Here is a 27800-nt window from a genome sequence, read left to right on the forward strand (position 1 = left end):
TAAGATTCATTATTTTACTTATTGACTTTTAGAAGTACTGGGATTTGAACTCAGGGCCTCACACTTAACTAAGCTGTTTCTCTACCACTTGAGCCATACCCCAGTCCAAATTTAATTAATTTTAAAATAAAATATTGAAGATCAAAATTAAAAATACAGACCAGATTGTCTTCTCTGCTATCTCTTTGTCAACTGGAAGTGCGTATGATAGAGGAAACCAGGATTTGTTAAATGAGAGACAAATAGTAACATGGCTGCCTCCTCAGTGTGCCTGGAATGGAAAGTGGACTGGCTTTGCAATGTCCCACCCAGAATGGATGTCTCAGTTGCCATCATCACCATTGCCAATGGCCCTAAGCTTTTAGTTCTCACATTTTCTTTGTGTTTATCAATTCTTCACCAAAAGAAAACGAGATGCCAAGGTGGGAACTTAGGGTCTGTTGAGTGTTAAATCACGCTGTCATCTCTTCTCAACCTCCCCAGTGTTAACCTAGAACCCAGAGAGCCTAAAAATATAAAAGAAAACCCTCACCTGCACTTGGTTCTATTGTCAACTTGTTAGCAATTTTTGCTTTAATAAATGAGTTACATTAATACCTCACATCACACATAAAGCCAAATTACACTGACTCGATTGTTTACAACCTCAAATCTTACTCCCAGTACACATTCCAATATATTTATTCTGTAAAAACAATACATTTTTTTGTTTTTGATTTTTTTTTTACAGTAAACTTTTCAACTACAAACCTCGAATACTTGAAAAATGTTCGAAGGACGAGCATAACAGGATCAATAAAACCCAAACTGACTAGATGTGTTCTCACAATATAAGCTGGCATAAAAATAAATTAAGTTCTCTATTATCACAATAGCAACAATCATGTACACATAGTAATGGTTTGTGGATGGCTATTAACTATTCTAATTCTAGTTCCAAAAGGAAACAGTTCGTTTTCAAAGCCTCTAGGCGAAGTCAATGCCCTGTCGTTTCCATGGGTCTGTTGCTGAGTTCAGTTCAGCATGAACAGGTCAAGAATCCATCTTGAGTGATTAGCTCAGTGTGTACTGGCACTGGGGAAAAAATAGATCCCTGCCTTTATTTTGGAGTAACACAGAAGACTCACTACTTTCACATATAGAAACTCAAGTTTGTGTATACACCATGTATTTTGAGAAGTGTAAGCTGTTGACTAGCTATTTCTAATATAGAATAGACACTGTACAATATGGTTGAACTTTTACACATAGCCTCAAAACTGAGGGACAATTTAATCTCCAATTTACCAGTATTATGTATGTCGGAATTAGATCCTGAGTTCTGTCAAAGAGGAAATCCTGTCTTTATGCCTGTGCTGAGTGGTCATGTAAAAACGCTCGTATTTAACTGAGTGTTTGGCGACAGTGGCCCCAAGGCAGGACTTGATGCACCTAAGTGCCTTGATAAAAGGATCCTAGACATGTTGAAGTCTGTGCAAAAATCTCAGTACTTCTCAGTGGTTAAGGGCAACTTCATGCAACCAAGTAACAAGAAATTAATTCAATAACCTTAAAAAAGGTTAAAATGTCCTTTCCAACATAACAGGAATATGGATGATGTACGTACAAACTGGGGCTGCCAATGACAACAGGACTGTGTGTAGGTTCATATCAAATCCAAGAATATTAGACAACCAAACACTGAACCTTCTTGTGATTTCTCTTAATATGCAGCATTCATTATGGTAGTTAGGTCTGTAAAAAAAGAGAAAACAAGCCGTTAGGTGATTTAGGATATTATAAAACTATCCACAGCATGCAGTATACATCTGGGTATTCTCACAGTCTGATCTGAATTGTGGCAATAACCATACTGAGCAAAAACAGCTTCTGAGGCTTTCTTTTTACCTATCAAAAAGTTAATGGAAAAGCTGGAAAAGAAGGAACATTACACTAAACAAAAGGAAAGAAATGTATATGTATATATCACCTGATCTGGAAGGAATTATTGCAAATAATCATAGAGGTCATAAACATTGTAGACTAGATTGACAATGCCCACCAAGGGGAAGATTTTTTAAAAAAATGAAGAAAGCAAGGGGGGTGGGTTGGGGGGAGGGAAGGAGGGAGAAAAATGAGGAAGGGGGTAACAAGTGTGACAAGAAATGTATATTTATTAACTACCTTAAGTATGTAATTGTAACCCTATGTACATAATCTTTTTTTTTTTTTTGGCCAGTCCTGGGCCTTGGACTCAGGGCCTGAGCACTGTCCCTGGCTTCTTCCTGCTCAAGGCTAGCACTCTGCCACTTGAGCCACAGCGCCGCTTCTGGCCATTTTCTGTATATGTGGTGCTGGGGAATCGAACCTAGGGCCTCGTGTATCCGAGGCAGGCACTCTTGCCACTAGGCTATATCCCCAGCCCTATGTACATAATCTTGACAATTAAAAAAAAAAGAAAATCTGGGTGCTGGGTGGCTCACGCCTGTAATCCTAGCTACTCAGGAAGCTGAGAACTGAGGATCATGGTTTAAAGCCAGTCTGGGCCGGAAAGTCTGTGAGACTCTTATCTCCAATTAATAAACACAGAAGTGGCGCTGTGGCTCAAGGGGTAGAGCACTAGCCTTAAGCAAAAGGAGCCTAGGGACAAAGCCCAGGCCCAGAGTTCAAGTCCCAGGACCCACCAAAAAAAAAAAAAAGTTAATGGAAACACTAAAAAATGGCACAGAGAAACTGTTTTCCTCTGGCAGACCAGGGTGTAGTAGGGGTGTACTCTGAGTTCCAGAAGAACTATTTACTGCTGGAATACAAAAAGCCAAAGGAGAAATAGATGCAATAATCCATCTCTGTGCAGGTTGGGGCATCAGAAAGAAGGCTTCGCTGCACATAACTTAAAATCACTTAAGAGTTCACATAAAATGTTCTTCAGAATATTTGCGACTCAATCACATGTGGCTCATGACTTCAAGGAACACAAGAGCTAATAAACTAAGTATGAAGAGTCTCTGGCTTTGTGCTTCTTAAAAAATACAGATGAAAGGCTGGGCAAGGTGATACATATTGGCTACTCAAGCTATGGAGAAGAAATCAGCACAGAGGCACAGGTAGGCTGGCCTAAGCAAAAATGCCAGACTCTATCCACAAAAGTAAAGCAAACAAGAGGGTTGGAGATGTGGCAAATGACAGAGCACCTGCCTGACAAGTGTGAAGCCCTTGGTTCCAAATGAAACCAATGCAGCCCAGGTTTCTTTTCATCTAAATGTATTAGCCCCTTCTAGTCATAGTCTTAGGCTATCAGACCTATAAAATATCAGGCCTCATTAGAAAGCTGTTGTAATCACATATTGATTGAGTATTGACCAAAGGAACAGAACAGAGATACCAGAGAGTGAGCCATGAACCTATGACTGAAAATAATACACACCAGAGAAAATAAGTGATGCTGGGTCAGATGGCTGGGCTTAAAGAGAAACTGCCACCATAAGAAGAAAAGTTTAATATAATTGATTACAATGACATTAAGACAGTTTACTTCTAAAAGTATCACAAAGAAATTGAATAGACAAGCCACCAATTTGTAGAATGTATTTATTTGCAAAGCATAACAATCTGTGTTGGTTAATCCAGAATAGGAAAATGAGCAAAAAACTTAGAAATGCACATGGAGGGATGGGAATATGGCCTAGTGGCAAGAGTGCTTGCCTTGTATACATGAAGCCCTGGGTTCAATTCCCCAGCACCACATATATAGAAAAAGCCAGAAGTGGTGCTGTGGCTCAAGTGGCAGAGTGCTAGCCTTGAGCAAAAAGAAGCCAGGGACAGTGCTCAGGCCCTGAGTCCAAGCCCAGGACTGGCAAAAAAAAAAAAAAAAAAGCACATGAATGGTAAATAAACATAAAAAGGAGCTTAACTCACCATTAGTGAGCTTAAATTAATATGACAACATACTGTTCTATCTGTTATATTGGCAAAATCAGAAAAGGTCTGACCATGTGAAGATAACTATAGGGAAATCTAAGCTACTGCTGGGGTGGGGGTGAGGGGAGAATAACTGTTTTCCTAACGTAGGAAAAAAATCTGGTACTGTCTTTCAGAGTTAAAAACCATAAATTAATGTCTCTAGACTTTTATTTGTAGTTATGTAACCTAAGGTACCTTATACATATTCATCCACTAGGAGATAAAACGAGAATGCTTACAGCAAGGTAGTTCTTAACTGCACAAGTCAGGAACAACCCACTCACAAAATGCTGGATGAATGTTCAACATCCCTGGCAGTATAGGAAATGTAAATAAAAACAACCCTGAGATACCACCTCACTCCAGTTAGAATGGCCTATACTCTGAACTCAGGCAACAACAAATGCTGGAGGGGGTACGGGGAAAGAGGAACCCTCCTCCATTGTTGGTGGGAGTGCAAATTAGTACAACCACTTTGTTTTTTTTTTTTTTTTTGGCCAGTCCTGGGGCTTGGAATCAGGGCCTGAGCACTGTCCCTGGCTTCTTCTTGCTCAAGGCTAGCACTCTGCCACTTGAGCCACAGCGCCACTTCTGGCCGTTTTCTATAGATGTGGTGCTGGGGAATTGAACCCAGGGCTTCACGTTTACGAGGCAAGCACTCTTGCCACTAGGCCATATCCCCAGCCCCAGTACAACCACTTTGGAGAACAGTAAGAACAGTATCTGTACTTCCATTTTTTATTGCTGCACAATTCACAATAGCCAAAATATGGAAACAACCCAGATGCCCCTCCACAGATGAATGGATTCAAAAAATATGGTACCTATACACAATGGAATACTACATAGCGATTAGAAATGGTGAAATACAGGTATTCGCAGGGAAATGGTCAGAACTTGAACAAATAATGTTGAGCCAGACAAGCCTAGAAAACAGAAAACAAAGGGGCATGATCTCCTTGATATATGACTGTTAAGGTGGGGGGAGGGGGAGACAGTAGAGACCAGGTCTGTGAAACCAAAAACTTCTTGTCAAATGGTATTTCCCACAGGTTTGGGTCAGCGACCCTACATTATGTAACTAAAACCAAACAACTACTCAACATATAAAGGTCAAAAATTGACCTCTCAGTGGATAATAGCTCAAAAGCTATGTATGCACGTTCATATAAGACTATTGTTGACATATTGCCCATTATCGACATTACATTTAAAGCCCTAGGTGAATTTTCTTCAGCGTAGGCCACGTGGCTATTGTATATGTTCTTGGTACATTGTGTATTGTATATATGTCTACCTGGCCTAGGGAAGGGAAAGAAAAACAGGGTGTAAGATATCACAAGAAATGTACACACTGCCCTACTATGTAACTGTACCTTTTTTGCACAACTTGTCAAAAAATTTTTGTTTAATTAATAAATAAATTACAAAAAAATAAAATATTAAAAAATGCTGGATGAATTGTGGTGTGTTCACACAGCACAACACACACTAAATATAAACTCCTTGTACAGCAATTAAAAATGAATAAAAACTGCTGCTATATATAGCCACATAAAATAATCTTAAAAACAATGGTATTCCCAGCTACATGGGAGGCACAGAGGAAGAATCACAGTTTGCCAACTGAGCCCCCCTCCCCCTAATTCACAATGTCTTATCCCTGGAAACAAGCTGGGCGTGGTGGTGGCATGCTTGTAATCTTAGCTACGTGGAAGGTACAGGTAGAAGGATCATGGTCTGAGACAGGGCAAAGCAGCTATCTGAACAATAAAACTAGAGACAAAACCTAAAAAGTACTGGGGGCATGGTTGAAGTGGTATAGTATTCCTCTAGCAAGCATAGGCTATGAACTTAAATACCAGCATTGCTAAAGAACAAAAAAATCCCTAAATTCCATTAAAAATGTTAACAAAGGTTAACAGGACTCAAGCCAAACAAATCTACCCCATGTTACTTAAATACATCAATATTCAAATATTGCTTGAATATTTAAATAGTTAGAGTCACCATGGATACATCAAACTGCATACTGCTTCTGGGAAAGAAGTGACAATACATAATACAATATTTTGAAGATACCATTAATTTTATGACAGTAGAAATTTGCATAATCACTTCATTTCAATAATTTACAATTTAATAAAGAAAATGCCTACTCATGAGCTCCAAGTGGATAGACCAGTCCGATCCCCACTTGGCTTGATTCTGTTCTCACTTCACTTCATGAGTAGATGTGTCCAGCTGAGGACATATGTCCCAAACACTGTGCTTACTCATGCTGAGATAGGGACACTGAGTGTTTTAAGTTGATAGGTGAAAAAGGAAATTCAAAGCATGTACTTACCCCTTCGCTGGTTTTCTGCAAGTCTGAAGTTGTGTTTCTTGTGTCATTACCGGCGTCTCCACCCTCAGAGCTGCTTTTGTTTTCCTCTTCTTTGCAGTCTTTATCATCTTCATCTCCTGGAGATTTCCGGGACTGTTTAGAGGATTTCTAAATATTTAGATGAGTTAAAATTATAGTCAAAACCAGAAATACAAGCTGGCTGCCAGTAGCTCATGCTTTTAATCCTAGCTACTTGGAAGGCTGAGATCTGAGGACTGAGGTTTGAAGCCAGCCCAGGCAAATCCAAGAAATTCTTATCTCCAATCAATCAGCAAAAAGCAGGAAGTGGAGGTATGGCTCAAGTGGTAGAGCACCAGCCTGAGTGAAATGAGAGCCAGAGGTCCTGATTTCAAGCCCTAGTATTGGCACTCTGGATCCCAACACCTGGACTCTGCAGCTGAATACAGTATATACAGGCATGATATGCAACATGTCAAGGCTGGGCTAAGTTATGCTGGGTAAGTCACTTCTCTTACTGGGCTTCAGATGAACTACTGGGAAAGGAACAAGTAGACTAGATGACAACTTAAGGGATTGTTTTGTTCTTCCCACTCAAAATCAAGATCCAGAGAAGTGAAGTAAACTTTTCAAGATGCCCATGGAAGGGTGGGGTGTGGCTCAAGTGGCAAAGTACTTTTACCTATCAAACCCAAGGTCCTGAGTTCAAATCCAATACTACCCCAAAATCCTAACAGAAACAAAGATAATATATGGACACTTGTATGGAATACCCATTGAAGCTGATGAGTTACAAGTATACACAGAAAAATGTTGTTACAAAACTTTAATAATAACACAGTTTGATATAAACCAACTGTAATCCTTTAAGTTATCAGTAGTTACTCAAGAACCCAAAGCTGTAATGGTAAGTCAGTCTTTTTCTTGTCCATCTTACATTTGAAACAAAGTCTACAGGAAGATGAAAATACAACTAAAGCTTGCTTAGCAGGGAGGCACACAAGGACAACATACTGCCTTCAGTATGCATCTTATTCAAAATAGGAAAACACAGCTTTCCTAATACTTGAAGAAATTTTAAGAATCTCTAAGTACATTGCAAATAAAACATAAAGTAACTCAGTGCTAAGAATGCCTGCCTAGCATGTTTGAGACCCTGAGTTCAAACTCTAGTACCGCCAAACAACAATAAATTAAGAAATAGGACTTTCCACACAAGTTTTTAAAATGCACGGAGAAAATATCATCTAGTTTAGTGACAAGATATATAATTAATGTGCTTCTATGTGACTTAAATACCAAAATGTGAGATTCAAAGGTAGTCCTCCTCACTTTTTAGGGTTTGACTTCAGGGGCCTTGTGCCTGTCAGGCAGGAGCTCTACCACTTGAGTCAGTCACACCTGTGGCACTTTTCATTGTTGTTATTTTTGGGAATAGGGTCTCACATCTATGCCTAGGCTGGCTAAAGTGTGATCCTCCTATTTGTGTTTTCTGAATAGCTGGGATAATAGGTGTGCCCTACCATGTCCAGCTTTTTACTGTTTGAGAGGGTGTCTTAAAAACCTTCTGCTTGGGTTGGCTTCAAACTTCAATCCTTCCCATGTCTTCCTCTCAAGTAGCTAGGATTATAGGAATGAGCTCTACACTAAGAGCTTTTTAGCGAATGTGTATGTAACCATAACACCCGGGAGCGTCAGTAACCTTTGAAGCATAGGACTTTTTCCGTTTTGAGCCTCCTTTTTCATTCTTTCTTTTGCCTTTCCCATCTTCTTCTACTCTGTCGCCTTCTTCCTCACTGCTTGCATCTGCAGTATTTCCACCTTCTCCCTCAGTTTCTGAAGAGCTCTGTTGTTGAATTGTCTAACAAAAAAAATTAGCTAATTACATTTTGAAAAAAATAGCAAAGAACATAGGCTGTGAAGAGAATTTCTCTATTTTAATTTGAAAGTGTTCAGTCTGCTCTTAAGATTTGTGACATTAAGGGTGATGAGAACACGGGCACAACCTGTAATCCTAGCTACTTGGGAGGATGGGGCAGGGGACCACTTGAAGCCAGGAGTGTGAGGCCAAACTTGGCAACACAGTGATGGGCTGCTTCAATTACTAAATCAGTGGCTGACAAACTCAACTTTCTAGTAGCCACTTAATTTGACCTTTTTTAGGTAAAAGAATTGCATTTAACCAAACTTCTATGAAAGCCAAAAAGAACCAACTTCAGATGGATGGCTGGTAACTACTGGCATAAAGGGCATAAAGCATGATTACAAAGATGTGAAAAAAGATTTAAAACCAAGGAAACAAGACGTAAAAATGACAGTGATATCATTACCTGGTATCCGGTAAACTTCACTCCAGGGTTGTTTTCTATTTCCCACAATCCTTCATTAAATCCTTTCCGTTTGTTTGACTTCCCAAACTTATCTTTGTATTCCTTATATGGAAAAAGGTCTTTGGGACCTAGAAATGCACTGCAGAGACATGAAAAATAGAAAAGACATGTTGATCTTGAAATAGATTTTAAGTATCATACCAGTGAAGGTGTAGGAACATATACAGTAAATGTAAACCCTGAACAGGGCACCTAAAATACAAGATGTTATTGACACATACTTGAAAAAAAATGAAGAAAATGCCAGAGTGGTAAAGGTAACAAACTAAGAAAGGGATCATGTCAGGCTCTGTCAACACTCAGATGAGAACACAGGAGGCAAGCTTCCTAGGTTCCTTTGTAGCTAGATGTGGTCATATGATCAGGTTCTTATCAATGAATGCAATGAATGAATGCAAGTGGAAGTATGGGCAACTTCCTTGTCCTTTCCTTAGAAAGAATTACTTGTCTCTGCCCTTCTCTTTGCCTCTTCCTTCTGCTTGTAGATGTACATGTAGTGCTGAGACATGGGTGGTAAGACCAGAGGAATCTGGGTTCCTAGAGCAGTCGTCTGCCCTCCATGACACATCTGCCTGCAACTGAGTTCAAAAGAAAGAAATGAACATCTCTGTTATTTGAGGCTGTAGATGTATCAGTAGAGTTTGAAAACTCCAAGAAGGTAGATGTTTGTTTCAAGGTCCAACAAGTAAAAAGAGCTTTTCACAGAACAGAACTTTGTTCTGTGAAGTATGAATGAAAACCATTTCTCTAGAAGGACATATGTAAGAGCTATAAAAGACATTCCTGGGAATGGAAGGGAACCACTTTAGCATTTAAGTGTCCTAAGGGAGACTTGATGGCCAGCATTTACTCAGGAACAGAAATGACATTCGAAAGTCAAGCCATGCTGCATGTCACTCAGATGCCTGCAGATGGAAAATCTTTACATTAAGAAAAATGTATTAATAATCTCGGTAACTTCCTATCATTGATGATAATGACTAAAACATATAAAGCATTATAGAACAATGAACAAGGAAGTCTAGAAGAATCAAATTAAAGCAGTTGAAACATGAAGTTACTTTCTTTACTTACGTTTCGTGGGTACCAAAAAAGAAAATAGGATACTTGTTTGCTGGAGGCTTTACAGCTCCCTCAGGCAGTTCATCAATCTAGTAAAGACAAATTTAGTTTTCAGTTACCATAAATATGACATAAACAGAGTTTTGATCATTTATTGTTAGCTTTAAAATAAATTCATTAAAATCTAATAAGTTTTCTTTTCTCAGACCTTGTAAATGTTTCTTCAGCTCATATTAACTTCTACATGGAAATTAAGACTATAAATTGATTATACTCCTCATGATAACTCACAGGCCAGGACCAAAACTACTCATATCCTTTGACCCAATAGAATTATATTCCTGGAACTCTATCCTTGTAAAATAATAGATTATAACAACAAAACAACAAAAAAGTACTTTTCTGAAGCAACAGTAAATATCTATATATCCCTAGACACAGACATGTTGCTGAAAGGGAGAATTATGGACACTAATGTAATGAAATATCATGTGGTCATGAAGGGCATCACCTCCTGCCTGGCCTGTGAAAGCCTATCTCCCTCATCCATTTCAGCTAGAATTAGCTTTGAAATGTACTTTTGACTCTTCCACTTCAAATCTGCTCTAGCTTTTCACTGCTTACAGCATTTCTAGCTGTATATCCAAATAATTTCTGTAGCTCTTAAAAATAAATGTCAGCCTTTCTCCATACCTACCAATTTTTATATACATCTGGGCTGAGAGTCTTAGGGAGGGTAACAACTAAATTCCTTAGAATGTACACATATACACACATATATTTATTAAGAATGTTTCAAGAAATGGTTTTGTTGGGCACACACTTGTTATCCCAGCCTCTCAGGAGGTAGAGAGAAAAGTCATAGTTTGAGGACAGCTAGAGCAAATTTAGCACAAAATTCTATAGGAGAAACAAAGGAAAAAGGACCCAGAGGAATGAATCAAGTGGTAGAGAACTAGTAAGCATAAGGCCTAGATCTTCAGTATTGCAAGAGTACTGAGGGGGGAGGGGAGGGAAGGGTAGGGAGAAAGACAGGGAGACAGCAGGGGGGAGGGGAAAAGAGGGGAGAGTAGAGATGGGAGGGGGAGGGAGACTCTGGTCCATCTACCCTCCAGTGATTCTTCTCTACCAGGTTATGGACAGCAATTTAGCCATGTGGAATTGTTTATAGACAGGCAATTTCCCTTCACAGCCACTCTAATGGCTGAATTTCTCATTTTTCAGAGACACATAATGAGTGTTCAGTTATAAAAATAAGAAAATAAACTATAAGAAACTACATTTCTATACTTGTAAATCCAACTTAGAAGACACAGGCCAATTTACATACTTCTCTTATGTCTGATATGAAAAAAATATGATGTGGTATGAATATTTGCTTCTCTCTTTTTATTTTATTCAAGTCTGAGAAATAGATGTTTCCAATTTGGCTAATTTTTGTCTTTTACTCTCTTGTGTTAGGTAGTCCCCTTATAAGCATTATACCATTGGATTTTATTAGTTCAAATGAAAACCATTTATATATTTAATATAATGTCTAGCTTTTTAATGCCTGATTTCTCTCTTCAGGTGTATCTTTATTCTACAAATTATAAATTTTAAGAACCTCATTAAAATCCTATCAGCACTTCTAATATTTGGAAAGATTCTATTAAAACAGTAATATTTATTCAATATTAAAATATTTATTAGTTCTAATCTGAAGTATCTAGTGTTTCCCTCTCTCTTTTGCTCTTCCTTTTCCCATACTTTATTAATTTCCCTTCACTGTTTGGTATAATAAATGTGCAATCACTTACCTTGCTATACCTGGCTTTTGAAAACTATCCATGGCAAAGACCCTCAAAGAGAGGAGATGCAGATGGAGTAGGAGGCTTAAGGAGCCACTGTCAGTTTCAACTGAAGACCCCAAATAACAGACTTTTTTTTTCTTTTTTGGAGGGGCAGGGTGACTTTGAATCAGGGCCTTGTGCCAACGTGGTTTGCTTGCTGGCTCTCTACCACTTGAGCAACATCTCCTGTCTAGCTTTCTGCTTAGGCTGGCTTTGACTCATGATCTTCTAGGCCTTCTGAGTAACTAGGATTACAGGCATGAGCCACCAGCACCCAGCATCCTAAGGAGGCGAGCAAATGCAATGTCAGAGTCACTAAGAATGCAGACCAACACCAGTGAGCCTCGGCTGTGGCACAAAGGCTCTTCGCTCTTCCACAGGCCTTTGGAGAGTGCTGGGAAATGACAGCGGGCTGGAATTTGTTAGTGCCATCAAGAAATGGTAGCAAATCTGAGACCGGCTTGCTCTTCCTTCCAGAGCTTCTTGTCATGAATTCAAGTCTCCCATGGCTCATGATAGTATGGGCTGTCTTAAGTCCTATCTAAGAGGGCCACCTGGAGGTGAGGCGACTGCGTTAGGAAAAAAGTTGAGGGTACACCAGGAATGTCAGGGGAAAGGATTGCCTGCAGCAAGAGGAATGAGGACAGGACACCCCAGGAATGCTGCTGGTGGGGTGTGGCAGGTTGTTGGCAAAGTGACCTTGTTCCTGGCATTCACAGCTTTGGGTAAAAACCCCCCTCCCCAAGGGTGATTAGATGGAAAAAATGAAGTTCTTAGGCCAAAAATCAATTAGGAACTGCATCCTGCCAGCAACTAAAGTGAGTTTGAGTGTGGATGCATCATGTAATGGAGCTTAAGAAGACTTCAAATAGCCAGATGCCAGTGGCTCACACCTGTAATCCTAGCTACTCCAGAGGATGAGATCTGAGGGTTGCAGTTCAAAGTCAACCAAGGCAGAAAAGTCCCCACGAGACACTAATCTCTAATTAACCATTCAAAAACCAGAAGTGGGTTGTAGCTCAAAGTGATAGAGCTCTAGCTTTCAGCAAATGAGCTCAGGGACAGCATCCAGCTCCTGAGTTCAAGCTCTACAACTACCACCACCATCCACAAAAAGAAGGCTGCACTAGTGAAGACCCAAAGCCAAAGGATCCAGGTAAGCCATTTCTAGATTCTAGAACAAATTGTGAAATAATAAATACATGTGATTTTAAGCCATTAGTACCAGGATGTTAAGGCAAGAAGTGACAGAATAAAGACAATTAATGTGGAGAAGTACTGAATAAGTTGTAAAGTTTATAACTAAATGAATTGGCTCTTGACAGTTGTCAAGTCCAGCAGTATCAATACCAGCTCATACGAGTTATTAGTCCAGTAAAAACCTTTTTTTTCCCTGAGCTGGGATGTATTCAGTAGGCAGAGCTTGAAGTTACCATGAACATGGCCTGAGTTTAATCTCTAGACCAAAACAAAACCCCCCAAATTTCCACCACTATTGTCTCACTTCAACCCGAGAGGGCTGAAGAATGTGGGAAGAAGGTGAAATATGCTAGGTCAATTCAGGAAGCTCACTCAGTGGGCCCTCTTCCCCACTGTTATAGGCCAACAGGAGATACAAACTTTAAATAAAGTTTGAAGTTTGTAGGGAAAAAGAACTAAGGTATGGACAGGTGAAGGTGGGCACTGAATTTGGTTAGACACATCACTTTGTAGATAGTAGTTAGAGAGCCCACAGGTCCTGGAGATATTCTGAAAACTTTGCCCTACATTAGTAGTTATTACGCTATTGACACCCTATTCAGAATACTTTCTCCTGAAGATTTAAGTATCTGAACCTCTTTCTGCCTACTGAGTAAATAGGTATAATACCAGTCAAGTGACTGGCTAGCCTAGAACCCTCTCTTCCCCGGAGGGATGACACCTGCCTTGTTTTCAACCTTCTGCCCTTAAGAAAAGGCTCCAGGAAGCACACTCAGGCACTTCTTGCATGGGTGTTTCTATTTCCATGAGATAGATAGCTAGCAATGAGGCTGCTGGGTCACAGACTGGAGATATTTTTCATTTTAATAGATACATTACCAGACTGCTTTAAGAAAGGCTGTAATAATTCACATTCCTACCAACATATGAAAATGATCTCCTTCTAGTCTTTGACAGCATTAGGTGTTATTGCTTTTAAATTTGCATTTCTGTGATTAATGCTGGGGTGAAGCATCTTTTCATAGGTTTATTGGCCATTAGGATTTGCCCTTTAGTGAATTGCTCATAGTCATACTGTTGTTTTGTGTTTTTTGTCCCTGTAGGGTTGTCCTTTTACTATTCATACGCGACATATTAACATGCCATCTGTAATTTCCACACATATATATATATTTTCACCATCATACTATGCATCCTTTGGAATAATATATATATATAGCCAGTCCTGGGGCTTGAACTCAGAGCCTAAGTACTGTCCCTGGCTTCTTTTGGCTCAAGGTTAGCACTCTGCCAACTTGAGCCACAGTGCCACTTCTGGCCCTTTCTATATATGTGGTGCTGAGGAATCTAACCTAGGGCTTCATGTATACGAGGCAAGCACTCTACCACTAGGCCATATTCCCAGGCCCTGAAATAATTTCTTTTGAGTTCTAGGATACTTACATTGTCCTTATATATCTAATATACTCTCTCTTATCTCCTCTCATGAGTCTTTCACAGCTTTTTCTCCCTCCTCACTCCCATAGGGATTCTCATCAAATTTTGTGCTTTAAATGCCAACTGATGAGCCTCATCTTTTAATCTTTAACTGCAGGGTTTTCTTTTGAATTTCAGGTTCACATATGGGGGTATATCCCAAAGATAACTCAAGTTAAAACATTCTAAAACTACCTCTTGATCTTATTGGCTAACCTGCTCACCACCATGTGGGTATGCAGTGTCGTTGTCTCCCAGAAATCTGAGTGTCATGTCTGACTCAGTCTTCTTCACAGACATACCCCATCCACCACTGAGTCCTTGCAATTATACGTCACACTGACCATTTTTCCCACCAGGCTGCAACCCCTGCCCTTGTCTGCTTCATTGACTACCTACACTTCTATGCCTCTGAGTTAGGGCTTTTGAATCCAGCATCTCCCTCCTGCCCTACCCCAGCTTTGCTCCAGCAATCAATTCTTCAGTTCCTAAATGTAGATCAGATTTGCCATTCCCCAGCTCAAAAATCCTTCAGGGGCATTCTATCACACTTTAAAAATTCTAAATTCATTAGTAAAATGGGAAGGCTTTAGATGATACGGCATAAAATGAAACTATTCCACACTGATTCTTTTTTTTTTTTTTTGCCAGTCCTGGGCATTGAACTCAGGGCCTGAGCACTGTCCCTGGATTCTTTTTGCTCCTAGCACTCTGCCACTTGAGCCACAGTGCCACTTCTGGCCTTTTTTATGTATATAAGTGCTGAGGAATCGAACCCAGGGCTTCATGTATATGAAGCAAGCACTCTTGCCACTAGGCCATATTCCTAGCTCCACAATGATTTTTTTTTTTGTCAGTCCTGGGGCTTGGACTCAGGGCCTGAGCACTATCCCTGGCTTCTTTTTGCACAAGGCTAGCACTCTGCCACTTGAGCCACAGCGCCACTTCTGGCCGTTTTCTGTATATGTTGGTGCTGGGGAATTGAACCCAGGGCCTCATGTATAGGAGGCAAGCACTCTTGCCACTAGGCCATATCCCCAGCCCAAGGTTTTCTTAAGTATTCTTCTCTAGTTACTTTCATCTTTGTCTGGTGAATTTGGAACAATCACAATGGCCACACAGGACTCCTTTTTCCAGGAGCTGTTTTTATTGCTCCTACGTTCCCTCCATTAGAATGCACTGTCCAAGTATACCTCTCCAGATTGTGCTTCACTTATTCAAATCAACAGAGTGAAAAGGCAAATCACAGATGGAAATCATATGTCTGATGAGGAGTTAGTATTCAAGGTCAGATAAACAGCTCAAAGCTCAACAAGAAAAATAACCAACCAGACTAAATGGGGAAATGACCTAAACACTCTTATTTCAAACAAACCACACAAACAGCCAATAATCACATAAAAGATGTTCAACACCAATGCTCAATGGAAATGCCAATTAAAACCACATGAGCTGACATCTAACACTCATTAGGATGGCAGCTATAAAATATAACAAAAGACAGCGAGTGTGGGTAAGGAACTGGAGAAAGGAGAACCCTGGTCCACTACACACACACACACACATGCATGCACACATGCACAAACACTAGAATCAGAATTATCATATAGGCCAGCGATTCCACCTCTGGCTATGTGTCTTTACCTCTGGCTATGTGTCCTTAAGAACTGAAGGCAGGACCAGAGACATTTTCACTCTCACATTCATAAAAGCATAATTTAAAACAGCCAAAAAAATGGGGGAAAAAACCCTTCTGTGTCAATCAATGGACAAATGAATAAATGTACATATACACACTTGTAGGCTGCATTTATAAAGAACACTCACTTCTCACTTGGGCCCAATAGGTAACTAAAAGCTAAATGGATAAAAGCTTGGCATCTCTGTATTCATTTGTTATCTGTCAACAACAGAAAAGGTAATGGTGAGTAGGAACGTCTGTTTATTTTTTGGAGGTAACTAGCCAGACCTAGTCTGTTGGCAACTCCCCAGAGTTGGGCCCTGTCCTAGAATTCTTGTAACACACATGCGCGCATGCACATACACACACATACATGCATATATCATAGTGGAATACTAACTACTCAGTCTCTAAGAAGGAAGGAAGCTGGGTGTGGTAGCTCATGCCTATAATCCTATCTACACAGCAGGTAGAGACTGAGAGGATCCTGTTTGAGGCCAAGGCTGCAAAAAGTTTGCATGACCCATCTCAACCAATAAAAAGCAGGTAGGTAACCAACAAAAAAAGCTGGGCATGCATCTGTCATTCCAGAAAGTGTAAGCAAGAGGACTGGCCTAGGTATAAACATGAGATCCTCCTCAAAAAACAACTGAAGTAAGAAGAGATGGGGGTGTGGCTCATATGGTAAAGTACCTACCTAGCAAGCACAAGGCCCAGAGTTCAAAACCCTAATACCAGCAAAGACTGAAAAGAGAAAGAGAAGAAAATTCCAACATGTGCTTCCGCATGGATGGGCCTTGAAGACATTATGCAAAGTAAAGTAAGTTGTGGAGAAGGACATATAGAGTCTTAATTGCACTATGGGTGCCTGGAGTCCTCTCCTCTAACCCACAGACAGAGTGATGTTCATTTAAACCCACATCTCCCTGGGACAAAGTTTATGCTCATTTTGCTACTATCCAAGCCCCTTAATTTCTATATCTTCCTTTATCTAAAATGTCTATCTGACAATCACTTACATCTTTTCTTCTCTTACTGACCCATCCAATCTCTGAATATCTCTCATTTTGTTTTGTTGAGATCTTTTAGTTTATTCTACCTCCAATCTCAATGAACACTATGTTGAAAATGAACTATATAACTTGTGAATAGGGATGGGAGGGAAAAACTGGGAGTGAGGGAAGGGGTGACATTGTTCAAAAAGAAACGTACTCTTTAACTTACATAACTGTCAGTCCTCTGTATATCACCTTTATAATAACAAAAACATTTAAAAAATTACTATACCCTAATTAATTTTTTTTGGCCAGTCCTGGGGCTTGAACTCAGGGCCTGAGTACTGTTCCTGGCTTCTTTTTGCTCAAGGCTATCACTCTACCACTTGAGCCACAGTGCCACTTTTGGCTTTTTCTATATATGTGGTGCTGAGGAATCGGATAACCCAGTGCTTCACACGTTAGGCAAGCGCTCTCCTGCTAAGCCACATTCCCAGACCTCAATTAACAATTAAAAAAAGTAAAACCTTAAAAAAAATAAAATAAGGGCTGGGGATATAGCCTAGTGGCAAGAGTGCCTGCCTCGGATACACGAGGCCCTAGGTTCGATTCCCCAGCACCACATATACAGAAAATGGCCAGAAGCGGCGCTGTGGCTCAAGTGGCAGAGTGCTAGCCTTGAGCAAAAAGAAGCCAGGGACAGTGCTCAGGCCCTGAGTCCAAGGCCCAGGACTGGCCAAAAAAATAAAAAAATTAAAAAATAAAAATAAAATAAAATAAAATAAGGGGCTGGGAATATGGCCTAGTGGCAAGAGTGCTTGCCTCATATACATGAAGCCCTGGGTTCAATTCCCCAGCACCACATATATAGAAAAGGGCCAGAAGTGGCACTGTGAATCAAGTGGTAGAGTGCTAGCCAGGGACAGTGCTCAGGCCCTGAGTCCAAGGCCCAGGACTGGCAAATAAATAAATAAATAAATAAATAAAACCTTGTTGACTTCAAGCTGTCATAAAATGATATCATTAATGTTTTGAAATATATATAAATATGACAGGTATAAATTCTTTATACTATACTTATGTAAGTACCACTACAATCACATAAGATATCTGTATACTACTAAATAGAAATATGATATTAATAAAATTCAAACTGGTAATATTAATTTATACCTACACTGTGATACTGATAATGTTCTGCTGAAATTACTTCCAGTTTCCTACATGCATATGCCTCAGATTCTTTCTGGTTTAGCATCCTCACACTGCTCTGAGCTGTGTGATAAATCAAGTCTCATAAGTAAAAACTACTACAACAATGGTCCTGTACAGCCCATCGTGACACCATTAGGTGACAAATAAGATGTAGGAGGTACAGAAAATGGATTATCTAGGATGATTCATGATCTTTTTTTTGGGGGGGGGAGGCGGCAGGTAACTGGTTGAACAGCAATTTTTCACTAAGAATACTTGGGTGGGAAGGGGTAGATTAATATTTTGGGGGGTGGTATTGTGGTTTGAATGCAGAGCCTTGCATTTGCTTGGCTTTCTCAGTGTGTTAGCTTGGCTGGCACTCTACCACTTTTGTCACACCTCCAGCCCTACTTTTGCTATTTTATTGTGAGAGACTGAACTTGAAATTCTCCTGGCTCAGATTCCAAGTAGCAGGGATTACAGCACCAAAAGGCCAGGCATGCAAATTCTTCATCATGTTTACAAACATTATATACATTAAATGATTTTTAATGCCTAGGTAATCACTTGATGATCACAAGTACAATTGATTTTCATTGTTGTTAAAAAAGTATATAAAATATATACCATATAAACACACCTTAAAAAATAGCAAGCACTCATGTATTTTATCAGATAGACATGTCAGGTCCTGTCAGGTTCTCAATCATTTAGAAATTACATGAAATGCCTTCATATATGTTGCCCTCTGCTTTTGGCTTCTTAGTTTACCAGAAGGCAGGTCTAAAATAAATACCTTTAAATACGCTTTGGATTTCATTCTTTAAAATATTAATTTCCAGCCCACTTTTTGCTGACTAATTTGGAGATAGAGTCTAGTGCATTTTTTTGGGTCTTAGGATAGCTTGAAACCACAGTCCCTAGATCTTAGCCTCCTGAGTAGTTAGGGCTGTAGACATACCACTGGCACCTGGCTGCTAGATCACTTTAATAATGAACTTGTGGTATCAAGGGACAGGCAGATGAGCTGTTTAGAAAGGTAAATGCACTCATGATTTTGATGCTCTCAAACTCTGCACCTGGGCCTGAAACAGGTTTGAAACATGTCATCCTGAAAGACCTGCAAAGGCACCATCAGAGAAGTGCAAGAACCTTTCAAAAAAGAAACACAGGAGGGAAACCAAGAGAAGATTTTTAAATGCAGTGTTAAATTACACAGGAGCATAAAAGTAAGGTCTGGCAGGTCATGGAGACCCCTGCGAGCAGGTGAAAAGACCCAAGAAGCCAGACGTTAACAAGGCCTGGCTACCAGAGGAAGCATGGAGAGTGGTGAACAATGACAGATAATTTCTAACCTGCAGAGAAAGGGTGAGTCAAGGGGAAGAGGCTGACAAATTAGAAAAAGACTTTTTCAGGTCCCCTTCCAGCTCTCATACCTAGCATGCATTAAAAAAATAAGTGGAGGTGTGGCTCAAGTAGTAGAGCACCAGCCTTGAGTGGACAAGCCAAGCCAGGATATGGGACCTTGAGTTTAAGGCCCAGCATGAGCACAAAACAAAAATAAAACCACAAACTACGCCCCCAAACTAAAAACAAAATAATCTATTGACTGTTTAACAGAGGAAGCAAAAGGTAGAGTCAAACAGCAAAAGTTCTTAGAAAGAAGGAGAAGGAAGGGGTGAATGGGGGCAAACTAATTTTCTGATAATGGGTTAAACTCAGGCTCATAATCCTTGGAATGAAGTGGAAAGGAAACATTCTGTCCTGACTGAGGAGCCCACGCAGCTTGGCTGAGGGACAGCTAGTCTGCGAGAGGCAGGTCATCTGCTGGGGTCAGAGAGATAAGCAGAAGTTCACCTGCCTTCAAGGCTTTGTTTTTTTCCACTGCCCCTACCTGCCTCCAAGGAGAAGGGGCCCACACGCACTCCCCTAAGAGCCAGGGGAAAGTGTAAAGGCAGAGAAGGGGAATAGATGAAAGGGCAGGAGGTAGGAAAAGGAGATGGACAGGAAGTTGTAGTCAGAATGCTCTGGCATCTATTTTCTCTATGAGTATGAAGGAGGAATTGGAAGGAGACACACAGGAAACTGACCAAGGCAGCAAAAAGCCTGGCAGTGTTGAGGTCCTAGAGCAGCCCCCCTGGCACATCTGTGCTGGAGCAGAAGGCAGAGGTTGTAGGGTGAACACATCAAAGTAAAAGGGAGATAGGAGTGAGCACTATTTGAGCTGCCACAAGGGTCAAATGGGTAAGGAATGGAGCCCAAGGGGAACTCAGATACTACGAGAAAATGGAGAGGTGAAGGGCTCGTGTGAGTTCACAGTGACTGAACGAGGCAATTTTAGTGGCCACTTCAATCACCTTTATCTCCATGGCACTTCAAACCTCTTCAACAACCTGTTCTGCTTACCCAGCTCTACTTATGTACCTGACTTTCACAAACAACATAATAAACAAGGAACATATTAGTTCTGTATGGTTAAATAAACCTTTGCCTCAGATGGGAGTTTATTAGAAATGAAGAATGGATACCATCACATTTCCTAACTCTAATCAAAGGCTTTCTTCTTACTTTGCTCACCAGCACAGCACAAGAGAGGTCAACAAACAATAGCAATGAGAGGCTCAGCTGGAGAACAAGTAGGGTCTTAGCACCTGGCCACTCAAAAGCAAATCTAATGTTAGTTTTTGTGTCCCAAGATTATTTCCTGGAAGATGTATTTATTTTCAAATAAAATCACTCGTATTCCTAATACTTATTTCTTACTGTGGGCTATTTTTTTTAAGTCTGAAAGCTACTGCACTGCAATCAATTAATGATTTGTCATTTCCGGGTTCAAATACTTTTTCAAAATCATTGCATTGATCTGTATTTAATAATTAAGTGAAGAGGAAAATTTTAACCTTAATAGTTGATCTTATTTTGAAGTCCAAGAGTCCAAAAAATAAGTTTATAATACTGCTCCCTCTAAATATAATTTCCTCCCAAATTAAAGATGGTATTAGTACAAAAGTTCCACTTCAGATAAAAAAGGAAATATTTAAAGCTGAGTTATTCTCTGACATTCCTGTCTACACAAAAAAATTTTAGTCTTCTGTGAAATTTATTTTTATACCTGCTAACTACTGCTGAGCCAGCCAGTTGTAACAACTCTTTATTTTTGTTTTTGGTCAATTGTGGGGCTTGAACTGGGGGCCTAAGTGCTATCCTTGAGCCTCTCTGTGCTCAAGGCTAGTGCTTTACCACTTGAGCCACAGCACCACTTCCAGTTTTTGAGTAGTTAATTGGAGTTAAGAGTTTTATGGGGACTTTTCTGCCCAGGTTGGCTTTGAACGGCAATCCTCAGATCTTAGCGTCTGGAGTAGCTAGAACTATAGGTGTGAGTCACCAGCGCCCCTGCACAATTCTTATCTTAAACGTATTTTGCATTAGGAACTGAAGTTACTATGTTAACAAGAATCTCCTAAAGCCCAGGGAGGCAACCTTGCTGCTACCACCAAACCAGACACTTCCATTTCTGAGTAGGAATCTGTGGAGCTGGAGTCTCTGTGATAAAGCAGATCCATTCCCTCTACCCCCTTTAAAAAAAAAAAAAAGAACAAGAAGAATTTATTCTGAGCCAAATAAGAGTGACCACAGTCCAGGAAATGGATTCAAGTTACTCTGAATAACATGCTCCACCACAAATGCGGTTATATGAGTTGTCGCCCTCTCCCCACCAACCCCTGTTTGAAGCAGGCACTAGGGCTTGGGCTCAGGGCTTTATACTCTTGGTTGGCTTTTTTCACTCAAGCTTAGAGCAACCACTGGAGACACATCTCTACATCCATTTTTTTTCCCCTTGATTAATTGGAGGTACGAGTTTCACAGACTTTCTTTCCAGGGCTAGCTTTTTTTTTTTTTTTGCCAGTCCGGGGCCTTGGACTCAGGGCCTGAGCACTGTCCCTGGCTTCTTTTTGCTCAAGGCTAGCACTCTGCCACTTGAGCCACAGCGCCACTTCTGGCCATTTTCTATATATGTGGTGCTGGGGAATCGAACCCAGGGCTTCATGTATACAAGGCAAGCGCTCTTGCCACTAGGCCATAGTCCCGCCCTCCAGGGCTAGCTTTAAACCAAGATCCTCACATCTTATCCTCTTTTTTTTTTTTTTTTTCTTTTCCTTGTTAGTCATGGGGCTTGAACTCTGGGCCTGGTCACTATTCCTGAGCTTTTCAGATCAAGGCTAGTACTCTACCACTTAAGCCACAGTGCCACTCCCAGTGGTTAACTGAAAATAAGAGTCTCACGAACTTTCATGCCTAGGCTGGCTTTGAACTGTGATCCTCAAATCTTAGCTTCTTGAGTAGCTAAGATCATAGGAGCGAGCCACTGGCACTTGGCTTTTCATGTGCTTTTTAAAAAATTGGGTTTAGGTTACTGCATATATTTCACAGTACACATTTTAATCTTCACAATGCCATTTGTGTGCTAAATGGTTCACTTTACCTTACCTTCAAATTCTGTAGCTATGTGGAATCACAAGAAATGGCCTATTACTCTTGGGAATCATATAATCAACCTCAACCAACAATTCTCAGAACCTAGAATCTATCTAAAAAATGCTAAAACCATAAGGAAACTGCTGAAAAACACATCTACCAAACCACACAAGCACTTACTAGGTTCCTTGCATTGTACAAATGTTTAGTGTTCTTATGAGGCAATTTCTAGGTTCTTAATTAGACAACAATTCTTTCATGAAAAGTTGGTCCTTTAGAAGAATGAAGGAAGCTGGGCACTGGTGGCTCATGCCTATAATCCTAGCTACTCAGGAGGCTGAGATCTGAGGATCATGATTTGAAGCCAATCTTGGCAGGAAAGTTGTGACTCTTATCCTCAACTAACTAAGAAAACCAGAAATGGAGCTGTGGCTCAAAGTGGTAGAGTACTAACTAGCCTTGAGCAGAAGAGCTCAGGGACAGAGCCCAGGCCCCGAGTTCAACCCTACAACTACAACTGACCAAAAAAAAAAAAGACAGATGCCCTTCAGTAGATGAGTGGATCAAGAAAATGTGGTACATATACACAATGGAATTCTATGCTGCTATAAGAAAGAATGACATTGCCCCACATTTGTAAGGAAATGGAAGGACTTGGGAAAAAAATCATACTAAGTGAAGTGAGCCAGACTCAAAGAAACATAGATTCTATGGTTTCCCTCATCAGGAATAATTAGAATATGTCTAGGATAATCCTAGCAGAAGATCACAATAGCTCAATAGGTATGTACATATGAACACACAAGATGATGCTAAGCAAAATGAACTCCAAGTTATAGAAACAAGTGGTTTATCATGTTGTTATTTTCAACATACCATGAGAAATTATGCCTTTTTCTTTTGCCTTTCTCCCCCATGGCTTTACCCCTGATGTCACTGTAACTGATTTTGGTACTCTGTATATTGTATATACGTGTATTGGAATTAGGAAAGGGAAAGGGAATATCAACATGGAGAGACAAAGGATAAAAGACATATCAATAAATGCAACAGTACTTACAAAACTGTATGCTGTAAACCAACTGTACAACTCATGGTGGGGGGAAGGGAGATGCAGAAGGGGGGGAGGGAATGAGGGAGGAGATAACAAGTTGGATAAGAAATGTATGCACTGCTTTACATATGAAACTGTAACCCCTCTGCACATCACTTTGACAATAAAGAAATAAATAAATTTTTTTTGGCCAGTCCTGGGGCTTGGACTCAGGGCCTGAGCACTGTCCCTGGCTTCTTTTTGCTCAAGGCTAGCACTCTGCCACTTGAGCCACAGCGCCACTTCTGGCCATTTTCTGTATATGTGGTGCTGGGGAATTGAACCCAGGGCCTCATGTATAGGAGGCAAGCACTCTTGCCACTAGGCCATATCCCCAGCCCATAAATAAATTTTTAAAAAAGAAAAGGGAAAGAGAATTCCATCTTCTCTATTATTCTACAACCAGGTTGTAAAAGATTCCCCAATCGGAACATTCCACAAATGTGGTGGAATGAGGTACCTGCTTTTTAAGCGTTGGTCTAGATCTCTTTCTATCACTTAATGTGATGGTCAATTATGGGAGATTAGGTTCTATGTGGCCCCAGAGTCAACCTCTGACACATCTAGAATAAATATATCTCATTCTATGTAAATTTTACTTCATAAGAAAAAAGGATCCACAGACAATACTGACCTCTAGTATATGACAAGCATGCTGAACTGTCTGGGGATAAATTACAATGATGCCTGCAACTTACTCTGAAATGTACTAACATAAAGGAGTGCTGTGTAGTGGAGGGACAAACACATGGGCAGCTGTGTGGTACAGGAAATACAACCTTTAGGTCTAGGTGATGGATACATGTATACTCACTGCAAAATCCAGGTATTAGTATGGCAGAATATGTTGGAGAGTTAGAAAGGGAAAAGGCAAAGACAGGCAAGCCCTACTGTGCACTGTCTGGGGACAGCCAGTCCTCCTCTCGACAGGAGTGTTTCAAGCCCTCAGTGGATATCTGAAACTATGGATTACCAAACTGTGATTGTTTTTCTCCCTGTACTTCATATTTATGATAAAGTTTAATTTATAAATAAAGCATAGTAAGACGTTAACTATTAAAATAACTGATTGTAATAAGTTATTTCAATGAGGTCTCTTCTCTCAAAACACCTCTGGTACTGCACTGTATTGCTGGACTGTGGAAGGTAATGCCACAGGCAAGAGGGGCCTACTGCAATCTCTTTGTGGTAGGAATTATCCTTATGGCACAGACTGGTCAATAAGTAAAAAGATTATGAAATATACTTGGGTCACAAAGTGTGAAACCCAGCTAGGAGCTGAATACAACTAGTCCAACTTCAGAATCCTTCCTCTTCACACCTCACAAGGGGCTGTGTCAGGCCCAGCAATCTTCCTCCCAGCAGGTTAAGTGCTTTTCCACTCCTATGAGGACTGGCTCTTCACTGTTAGAAAACCCCTTCCTACAGCACAAATGCAACCTGTCTCCCCACTCCTCCTCTTAGGTTTGATTCTTGGGGCCACAGAGAATCTAACCCTACCTGACTGATTTTCACATTAAATGAAAGCTGAGCAAGTAGGATTTATTTTCCAGTGAGTATCTGACTATAATAGGTGCAAAATGAGGGTAATGCCTTATAACACTGAGTAGGAATATGAGCATATGGGAAGCATCTGTAATCAAGAGCAGGAACTCAAACACTTTCTTCTAATCTTTACCTTTTCTTGGGAACTGCAACATGCAATTAAAAATCTCAGAACCTTCCCTTAAGATCATGTTAAATATAAACAGACAGAATTTTTTTCTTTTATCTGAAAGTGTGATGAATCTTCCTTTCTCATTTTATTTTCCATTTTTCTTTGGAATCATAACTTCCAGGAACTTTATAGTATCACTGTGTGGTGTGTGTGTGTGTGGGAACTAGAGCACGCTTTTTTCAAAATCTGCTCAAGGCTGGTACTCTACCACTTGAGCCACAGCTCCACTTTTAGCTTTGTGTTGGCTAACTGGAGATAGGAATCTTACAAACTTTCCTACCCAGACTGGCTTCTAACTGCCTGGCTTCAGCCGCCTGAGGGGCTAGGATTACAAATGTGAGCCACCAGCTTAACTTCCAGGAATTTTATGTACAATGAGATTTGCAACTAGAATCACATCTGCAGCAATTTTCTGCTTCACAAATTACTATAGGTGGCCAATCTGTGTACGCAACATGTTACTAAATTTTAAAGTTTAAGTTTTTGGGGGATATTTTTCATAGGTAAGATTTAATTCACCTTCCAGTATGTATATGCACATGACCTCTAGAACTGTTCAGTTTTCTTGTCAAGTATATTCAGGATTCCCTAAGGACTCTTTTAAAGCCGATCTTGCCCCTTTAAGCAATACATACTGTTTTCAACCATATTTAAAAAAACGACAAAAAAACAACAACCCCCGTATTTCTTCTTGGAGACCTTTGTCTTATTTAAGGGCCTGCAGTCCTAACATGGAGAAGTTATGCTCACAGTCTGATGCAAGCTGAGTAGGGCTGTAGTTTCTTCTTGATGTGTGAGGTTGTTCTTGGTAGAAAGAATCCCAGAGATGATGACTTTATTGATGCAGAAATGGAAGGCTGGCAGTTGTACCACAAAGCCTGAGGCAGACATGGGGTCCCCCAATTACTGGCTCTGTGTCCCTTGTCTTACAATCGTGACAAACCACACACACACACACACACGCACACATGCATATATATTTGTACAGCTGCATATATAGATAGTATCTGTATTATATACGGAAATTATGCCCTGCATCCCTGCACTTCACGGGTGTCGGCCTGGCCACTCGTGATGTCACTTCCTCTTGTGAATGAGCGTGTTTTTCCCTGGTCTAGCCGTCTTCACTCAATGACAACACTTGGCTTGTACTCCGGGTTTATGTCAGATTTTCCTTGTGCTTATTTCTGTTCCGTAAGGGTACCCACAAAATGCCCGACCCGCCTTCCTCACCATCCAATCGTCAACCACTGAAAAAAGAACTAGCAAAACAACACCCAGAAGGAGCGGTGCCGTCCCGGGCCCGCGGGGGCGCGGGTAGGACGCCCGCCGGCGGGGTCCCGCACCGACGTCCGGCCGCGGCTGGCCGCGCGAGGCCCGAGCGCCCGGAACCAACATGGAGGTGGCGGGGCGCGGGGACGCGGGGGGCGCGGGGACAATGACAGCGCGGGAGGGAGGGCGGGAACCACTCAACAAGTCAGGCCGGCCGTCGCTCCGCGCGCCCCGACGCCCCGCCGGCTCCCGCCCCACGGTGCACCGGACTCGGGCGGCCCGCGGGAGCCGTGGGGCCCGGAGGCCTCGTGAGGGTGGAGAGGGCGGGTGGGGAGGCGGGAGGCGGCGCCCGCGCGCCCGCGGGGACGGAGGAAAGATGGAGGCGCCCGCCCTACTCACCCGGGCGGGCCAGTGCGGGTAGCCCTTCATCTTGGCGAAGACCAGGTCGCCCGCTTTGTACTCGCGGGGCCGCGGACGCGCCATCGCGGCCACTCGCTCCGCTCCCCGTCGTCTTCGGTCGCCGCGCAGACGCCGGAGGCCGCGCCCCCCGCGGGCCGAGGGTCCGCGCGGCGCCGCGCCGGGCTCGCTCCCTCCGCGGCCTCGAGCCGGCCGGGCTGACAAGCGAGAGGGCGGGCGGCCGGGCGCTCAGACAAGGGCGGCCCAGGCGCGCGGTGGGCGGGGGCGCCGCGAGGGCCGCGAATCACCGCCGGGCCGCGTCCCGCGCCGCGGCTCCGCCGCCGCCGTGCGCTTCACAGGCGCCGCGCCGCGGGCCTCAAGCCGCCGCCGCCGCCACTGCTGCCTCCGCCGCTGCCGCCGCCGAATTCCTCCTCGGGCAGCGACCGCACACGCGATCCCGCGGTCGGCCTCGCGCCCCGCCCGCCCGCGCTGGCGTTAATTCCTAGGTGCACAGCTGGTTTCCGCGGGGAAACCGTGCGCGCCCGCGGCTGCTCGCGGGGCGGGCGGTGTGCGCGTCCCCCAGCCCCAGCTCCGAAGCCCGCGGGCGCGGGAGGCAGCGCCGACTCCTCGGCCGCCCGCCGCCGGTTCTCTTTTGTTCTCAGCCCCGAGCTGCCGGCCGCCGCCCAGCCAATCACCACCGGCCGCCCCCCATCCCTCCGTCCGCGCCGCGCGG

At 41.9% G+C, this 27800-nt stretch overlaps 1 protein-coding gene across 1 annotated transcript; it reads right to left on the reverse strand.

The window, feature by feature from the left end:
* Positions 1-542: 542 nt before the first annotated feature.
* Positions 543-27281, reverse strand: Hdgfl3 (HDGF like 3). The gene is made up of 6 exons (XM_048368912.1): positions 27071-27281; positions 9748-9824; positions 8614-8752; positions 7986-8144; positions 6287-6433; positions 543-1734 (listed from the first exon to the last, which is right to left on the reverse strand). The coding sequence occupies exons 1-6, from the start codon at positions 27152-27154 to the stop codon at positions 1729-1731; spliced, it is 612 nt and encodes a 203-aa protein (XP_048224869.1). The 5' UTR covers positions 27155-27281; the 3' UTR covers positions 543-1728.
* Between the last annotated feature and the right edge of the window lie 519 nt (positions 27282-27800).

This window comes from Perognathus longimembris, chromosome 20, assembly GCF_023159225.1.
Source record: "Perognathus longimembris pacificus isolate PPM17 chromosome 20, ASM2315922v1, whole genome shotgun sequence".
Lineage (NCBI taxonomy): Eukaryota > Metazoa > Chordata > Mammalia > Rodentia > Heteromyidae > Perognathus > Perognathus longimembris.